This window comes from Triticum dicoccoides, chromosome 2B (genome assembly GCF_002162155.2).
Source record: "Triticum dicoccoides isolate Atlit2015 ecotype Zavitan chromosome 2B, WEW_v2.0, whole genome shotgun sequence".
Classification (NCBI taxonomy): domain Eukaryota; kingdom Viridiplantae; phylum Streptophyta; class Magnoliopsida; order Poales; family Poaceae; genus Triticum; species Triticum dicoccoides.
Window position 1 is genome coordinate 790,190,381 of NC_041383.1, and position 8,203 is coordinate 790,198,583.

An 8,203-nucleotide genomic window follows, 5' to 3' on the forward strand; every position below is an offset into this window, starting at 1 on the left:
AAAGAGACCACGACAACGCCCCCAAGAGGGACACGACACCCGCAGGTGTCGACACAGTTGGCGTCGGAGCACGGAGCTTTCACTTGGAGACTCTTTCGCACCACCCTTGCGGGGAGATGATGAGTCAGTATGGATGCATATCCGCCAATCCACCTTCTACTGTTTTTGAACTAATCGATACCACCACAGCCGCTTGGGGATAAAAACTACTGAACTCCACCTTCATGCCTTTTGACGTGAAGGTAATTTCGAGCATCCCACTGGTACAATGAATATGCATGATTTCTGGGGTTGGGCGCATGACAGGAGTGGTTAGTTCTCAGTTAAGCCCGCGTATAACATGTTGGTGGCGACGAGACAACTAAGAGAGGCATGGGTGCAAGGATCGGCGGTGTCCTCACGCACAGACAGCAGAAGAGGGCTCACTGTGGAAAACAGAGGTGCCATCAAAAGTTCGGATGTTCTTGGAGGCTATCCAAACTTTCCCTCCCTACGGAGGATGTCAGGGTACACTGCCACATGTCTCCTACGAGATCTTGCGGCCTATGTGGCGCGTCGGATTCATGCGCCACTCCCTCCTGGAATGCATAGTCTCGAGATGTACTTAGGCTCTAGTTGACGAGGAACTTGGATGCAATGTGGTGGCGAACACGGAACCAAGAGAAAATTGGCTCTTTGAACTCCTTGACTCGCTATCTCATGAACAGATTGTTCTAATGGTGGTAACTTTGTGGGCGATATGCTCATCCGGAAGGAAAGTTATCCATGAGGCAATCTTCCAGGCTCCACATACGATACAGTCCGTCGTCAGGCGTTTCACTGCTGACTTGGATACAGTGTGGGGAAACAGGTTGTCCACCATACGGCGACGAATACAAACTTAGGAATCATCCAGCGGCCAAGGGCTCCTCCAGAGAACTATGCTAAGATTCATGTTGATGCAGGGGTTTGAGCACAAAGAGAAGGAACGACGGCTGCAGTATGCAGAGACAACCACGACAATTATCTGGGTAGTTGTGCTTTGGTCATTGGAGGAGTATGCGATCCTGCCACACTAGAAGCGATAGCTTGTCGTGAGGCAATTGTTCTCACGGTGGATCTTCACATCAGTCAATTCATCGTAGCGTCTGACTGTAAGGAAGTGGTGGATGACATCTCTAAAGGCAACCAAGGACCCTACGGAGCTATCATAAGCGAAACTAAATATAGATCAACTCTTTTTTCTTGTAACTTCACTTTTGAAGGGTGTGGTGTAAATTTTGAAGCTTATAGTTTAGCTAAGTTTACTACTACCCTAGCTCAGAGGCGTCATGTATGGCTTGGCCAGCTGCATGACCATCCCACCTTCTGTGGATTTTTGATCAATAAAGTGGCTTTTCCCCTAAAAAATATTATGACAAAACATTCATATACGTACAGTGACCTATACAAATGATGCTACACAAATGATGGTAGAAAGATAACCAAAGTTGCTGTATGTATGTATGAGAAAGCTAATCGAAGTTGTTATATGTATGTATGTATGAGAACAACACTTTGTATCCGAACGGAAACTCATTCATTTTTGGTCGATGGCCCAGCAGGGGCGACAAGAGAATACAACCATCAATCAACTACTCGTGCTTTGCTTCAGGGTCGTCGTTGCGGTGGCGATTCTCCTGCTCCTGCTCCGTCACCGGCGGAGACAGCCGCAGCGAGGAGATGGGCAGGAGGTGGGGCAGCGGCAACGGTGCAGCAGAGGACGACGAGGCTTGAGAAGGCGAGCTCGTCGTCGTCTCGCCGTGGCAGCCGGCCCCGTCGATGTCATCCTCACCGAGCGCGATGTCGAGGTGCCGCTTCCTGGGCTCCATCTGGTTCCTATCACACACACATGTCAAGATGAAAGAAACAACGTAATTCCTGCAGAGATTGAGATGCTTGCTACCGGCCAAGAATAACATACTTGAAGGCGAGGAAGACGATGCACTGCGCCCTCATCTGCCTCAGCTGCGGCTGCGTGTAGGCCGCGGCACCTGCAGGGCGAGCCGTCGAAGGAAGCATCTCTGCTCAGCCGTTCTCGGTGTTGTTGATGCTGCAAGTTCTTGAGTATGCTTGCCTAGTTGCCGTCCTATCCTCCCCTCCTTGGATCTGCAACTGGAGAAGACTACAAGATCGATACGATTTGCCGGGACAGTGACATGAGAATGCAGCCAAGAGAAAAGGCCAAAACAGCAAGCCTGAATAGGCTTCTTCAGTGGCGCGCAGCATAAGGACTTTCATCAGCAGCAATGCAAATATATTGAGCGCCAAGTGCTGACAGGACAGGATATGGTTCATTACATAATCAACCAACAGATAAGCACCAACTTAGTTGACGGCCTCCAACAAGCCATCAGAGATCAGACCATATATAGAAAATATAAATACGAGAGATATCGATCGAATATTATTATAAAGCAGCAGCAATCTTCAGATTAATTTGCAAGAATTCAAGGTGCATAATCAGCATCATAACAGGTGTCAGAATGGCAATTGGAACTTGACCCAGGTTTGGTAGCATGAAGGAGCATAAGTTATAGGAACAATTAATAAGTTGGATATATATGAAAACACATGCTTCCTGGCCATGTCAACACCTGCATTCATCAGACGTAAGAGCTCTGCATCTTTCGTATCCCTTGCAATCTGCTCTGCTTTGCCACCAAAGCACTCAAGTTTAATCAAGTAATGCATGCTTTTGGGACATGGAAGACTCCATCCTCGGCACCAACTCCTTCAACTCGTCAAGGTGTCCAGCAATTTGATCAGATATGTTTCCCTCTAAATGGGCAAGTGCAGATCATTCATTTGAAAGCCGGATTCAGAAATGAGACAAATGTATGAAAGGGATTCATTTGTGATCATTCATTTTCTTCAGCGGTCAACTTTGTTGGTGCTGATCCACATGCTAGATCAAACAGGATGCCATGTATTTAGCCCATGACTGCTACAACATCACACGTGGACCGGAAAAGTGGATCAACAAGAATCAAGTGGAATTTGAAAGTAGTGTGTTCATCCCTAGAAGGTAAGTAGGTAACTCAAAAGAAAGCAGATCAAATATGCAGCAAGCAAATAGTATAAGAGCATCTCCAACAGCCGCGCTAAACTAGCGCCGCGCCGCAAAATAGGTCGTTTTAGCGCGCGCGCAACGCGGCAGGGCGCTCCAGCGGGCGCGCAAAAACGGCGCGCGCGCTAAAACGGGTTGGGCGCGCGGTGAAAAACACTTACCCGCGCGGCGTATTTCGAGCGCCCACTACAGCGCGCGGCACACTCGAGCGCTTGCGCCCGCTCTTCCTCTCGCGCTTCCACCCCCGACCGGCCGCGCCGCCGCCGCCGCCCGCGCACCCTGGCGACCGTCTCAGGCTTCCCCGGCCTATCCCCGCGCGCCCGCGATTCCGCCCATCCCCTCCTAGTACCGCCGGCGCCCGCGCGCCTCCGTCGTCCGAGCAACAGCGCCCGAGCGCTCGCTGCCGCGCCGCGCCCGCAAGGTGTTTGACAAAACGCCTACAAGGTATGTATTGCTCAAACTTCATGAATGTGGTGCATGTTTTGGATTGTAGTTTTTATAGTATAGTATTGAACATTGTAGATGAGTTCGTCGTATGATTCTTCCGAAGAAGAATTTGATATGGAAGAGGAGGAGGATCTTGCAATGATCGTAGCTATGCATATCAATAAAAAACCGAAGCACGGTGGTTCGGTTATGGGTCGGGAGAAAATTTGGAGAGATAGGATTGATGCCCATAACAGATTGATGAAGAACTATTTCGTGGAGAATCCCACATACCCGGAGTCGTATTTTCGTTGCCGGTTTAGGATGAGCACCGATTTGTTCATGCGCATTGCAGACAAACTAGTGAGCCATGATCGGTTTTTCCAGCAAAGGAGGAATGCCGCCGGAGAGCTCGGGCATAGCACTTTTTTGAAGGTGACAGCCGCTTTGCGTATGTTGGCATACGGTATCCCGGCTGATCTAGTTGATGATCATTTGGCTATGGGTGAGAGCCAAGCCATCATGTGTGTCAAGCGCTTTGCAGTGGGAATTGTGCAAGTGTTTGGCGAGGAGTATTTGAGATCTCCCACTGCTGAAGACGCCGCAAGGCTATTGGCGATGAACAAAGCGCGCGGCTTTCCTGGCATGCTTGGCTCAATAGATTGCATGCATTGGAGTTGGAAGAATTGTCCAAAGGCATGGCATGGGCAATTCCACGGCCAAAAGAAGGGTTCCACTATAATCCTTGAAGCGGTGGCCGATCAGGAGACTTGGATTTGGCATGCATTTTTTGGAATGCCTGGATCTTTGAATGACATCAATGTTGTCAACCGGTCACCACTGATGAATAAGATTGCAAACGGTGAGTTGCCACCTGTGCAGTTTGTAGCAAATGGTCGTACGTACAACTATGGCTATTATCTAGCGGATGGCATCTATCCAAAGTGGCGAACTTTCGTGAAGCCGTTGAAAAAACCAGAAGGTAAGAAAAATCTTGATTTCCACAATGCTCAGGCGGCGGCTAGAAAAGATGTGGAGAGAGCATTTGGGATTTTGCAAGCCCAATTTGCTATTGTGAGAGGACCGGCAAGATTTTGGGATCAACAAATGCTTTGGTACATCATGCACGCTTGTGTGATCATGCACAACATGATCATCGAGAATGAGCGTGGCCAAGATTTAGACTACTCACAGTATGAGCTCTTGGGACGTCCCGTGCGAGTGCGGCGGAGGGCTGAAAGGGTAGCCTGTTTTGTTGCCTCTTATCATGCCATTCGGCGTCCCGCAACGCACAATGAACTTCAAAATGATCTAATTGAAGAGTGGTGGGCATGGCATGGACGGCAAAGAGCATGATGATATCTGCACTCGACATTGTATTGTTCATGAACTATTTGTTGTGTTGTAATAATTTATTTGAACTATTTGTTGTTGTACTGAACGATAAACTATTTGTTTAAGTTGTAATGATTTATTTTGAACTATTTGTTCTTGATTTTTATTTTGTTTGTTTGATCGTTTTTGCTCATCTTTTCTGAAATGTACATGTGGTTTGCGCGGCGCGCGCTGTATTTTTGCGCACTGCTGGAGCGGGGCGCGCGCGCTGCGTTATAGCGCCGCTGCTGGAGCCAGCGCAGGCGGGCGCGCAAAACCAGCCGTAGCGCGCGCGCTAAATAGGTTTTTTGCGCGTGGCGCTTTGCGCGGCTGTTGGAGATGCTCTAAACCTTACAAAAAGAATCAAGTCACGCCATGTCTCCATCTATCATGGGCAAGCGGCAAGCGGCAAGCGGCAGGCAAATAGTATAAACCTTACAAATATGCTAGCACATCCTAGGCAAGCGGCAAGCCCCCACCCACCCAAGGTCTTAGCCGCAGCTGTCCTGGACAACACCTTGATCTGGCCCCTCATCCGCCCCCAGGCCCTCATCCACCACGGTACCAGTCCGACGTGCGCACGCCCCCACTCCAAAACCAGAAGCCAACCAATCCGCGGCGGGTCTCCGATCCGATCGCATGGAGGACGTCTCTCGCGTTGCCCCGCGGAGGAGGAGGAGGCAGAAGAAGAAGGCGAGGGCAGCCGCCGCGGCGACCACGCTCCCGGACGACGTCGTGCTCGAGATCCTGGCGCGCGTGGCGGACGACGTCGCCGCGCTCCTCCGCTGCGCCGTCTCGTGCAAGCGGTGGCGAGCCCTTGTGGCCGACCCCTCGTTCCTCCGCCGCCGCTGGCCGGAGGGTGCAGGCGACCCGGGCTCTCTCATCGGCTTCTTTCATGACCCGTTGGTATACAGATCGACGGCCTTCGTCCCGGTGCCGCGATCGCCGCTCGGCCCTAGGCGCCGCTCGCTTGGCTCCTTCTTTCCCAACGCAGATGGTTTATTCAGCGACGCTGTTCCGCTCGCCTCGCGCTCTGGCCTCCTTCTCGTCCGCCTCCGCTCACGCCGCCACCACCATAGGACCGAACGGGTACTCGTCCGTCTGGCCGTGTGCAACCCGCTCGCCGGCACGTGGAACGAACTGCCTCCGCTGCACTGCGCATCCTTTATGTTATGCGAGGACAAGTGCGCCATTGTAACCGACGCAGACCACCCTCGCAAGGGACGACGACCGAAAAAGCCATCGCCAAGCCACACAACATTGCTGTTCAAAGTGATCATCATCATGGCGGGGTATGATTGGCGACCATACAATATGTACACTTTCTCGTCCGCGGAGTCGAGGTGGAGCACACCTAGAAGGTGCTTTCAACGTCTGGACTATGATTTCGTCCAGTACGGCAATCCCGTCGTGTCTCCGGGCAAGGCACGCTGGCTCATCCAGGACGACTCGCCCAACATTTGCACCCTTGAATTCTGCATTGAGACTGGCCATGTCTCCATAACACAGTTTCCGATCCCACGGGGCTTCTTTGAAACCCCATGGTTAGAAATGAGCTCTAACCATGCACCGATACTTAGCGTCGGAATTGATGGCAACTTATCATTGATTTGCCTGCATCAAGATTTCCTCCGGCTACAGATCTGTACTACACGTCAGGGTGAAGAAGGGTGTGTCAATAGCCTTGCTGACGTGCAACATACCAAGGTCATCGAGCTCAAACACAAACTGCCCCAGGCCACCATACCACTCTCCATGTATGTGGGCGGGAAGGGCGCGACACTGTTTGTCACAGACCGACGAGGGTTCACGTGCACTGTCAATCTCAAAACAGGAACAATTAATGAGGTTGCGGGCATGTCGGGCAACTATGAATTACAGACTGTCGTGCCTTTCGAGATCGATTGGCCAGCCTTCCTCATGTCTTGCTTGGACGCCCATTGAAGACTCCTATATTGTTTAATGAGTATATATGCTGCTTAAAGTTGAGTTTGTACGAGCATCTCCAATAGGTAATGTAAAATAGCAGCCTAAAAACTGCTTGATGTAAAATATCCATCACCAAAAACATGATTTTTACATCACGGAAAGTGTCCAACTCCAACAGGTGATGTATTTTTACATCACTCTAACTTCTTCTTCTTCGTTGATCTCCGCATCGACGACTCCTCCTCCACGGCTGGCGATGTGAAGGGTGCGCCGGCGGCGACGAGAAGAAAGCGGCGGCGGCGACAATGGGAAGAAGCGGCGGCAGCGATATGACAGGAAGGAAGCGGCGGCGGCGACGCGCGTGCGTGGTGAAGGACCTGGAAGTTGGTGGTTACACTCGTGCGAGCTGCATGCATTTTACACCACCGCCCCAAGTGATGTATATTTACATAAGGAGAGGCAAAATATACATCATGATGTATTTTTTTCCCCTTTTTTACATCACGGGCTGCTGTTGGAGAGACTTTTTTGGTCCCTGGTGATGTAAAAAAAAAGTTTTCTATTAATTTAGGGCACCTATTGGAGATGCTCTAAGCTACTAATATATTCCTATTCGTATCCCTTTATTCGTATTTTCCGTCTAGGAAAAGTTGTGGCTACACCCAAGTTAGTGCACCCATAATAAACAGTCAATTGTAACAATGGCCAAACATCAAATAAAATACAAGTGTGCTCAAACAATACACATAATTTAGAGCACAATTTTTTTTTCTGTATAGATCTCCTCGGATGTCATTTGGACACCAAATTTGCAAGCATCTAGAATATTTGGTCATAATTGAAGGCACAAAGTTTTCACATTAGTTTGATCTTCAAGCACCTAGAATATTTTTAGGGACTTATTTATTTATTTATTTTTCAAGCTTATATATATTTTTTATTTGATTTAGTTATTTTTTAGCAGCTATTTATGCCTTTTTTAATAAAGTTACCGCACCAACGCGCGAGGTATCATCTAGTTAAATAAGAACTCCTTACCTCGAGATCTCTGCTCGTTGCGTCATATAGGGGAAGCTCCTATTTGTCGCTCACTGTTGGACAAACACACATGCGTCCCAATTGGCCCACCCGCTGGCGCACGAGCGAAGCGGATGTGTATGGAGGAGCAATAGGGCACTGTAGAAAATATAATTCACAAAAAAAAATGTTGTGCCCTATAGATAAAAAACGAGACCTCCGGCTATGGATTGTCCTGCTATGATAATGAGGACTAATGTGACTACTCCTACATCCCATAATAAGTATCGCTGACTTAGTATAATTTTTACTCTTATTTTTGGAACAGAGGGAGTACATAGCAGCATGAGTTATAAGAACCAGACACAT

The 8,203-nt window shown here is 49.3% G+C and overlaps 1 protein-coding gene across 1 annotated transcript; it reads right to left on the reverse strand.

Moving 5' to 3' along the window:
* Window positions 1-1,403: 1,403 nt before the first annotated feature.
* Window positions 1,404-2,220, reverse strand: LOC119368825 (chromatin structure-remodeling complex protein SYD-like). Its single transcript, XM_037633971.1, has 2 exons — window positions 1,943-2,220; window positions 1,404-1,857 (listed from the first exon to the last, which is right to left on the reverse strand). The coding sequence occupies exons 1-2, from the start codon at window positions 2,038-2,040 to the stop codon at window positions 1,614-1,616; spliced, it is 342 nt and encodes a 113-aa protein (XP_037489868.1). The 5' UTR covers window positions 2,041-2,220; the 3' UTR covers window positions 1,404-1,613.
* Between the last annotated feature and the right edge of the window lie 5,983 nt (window positions 2,221-8,203).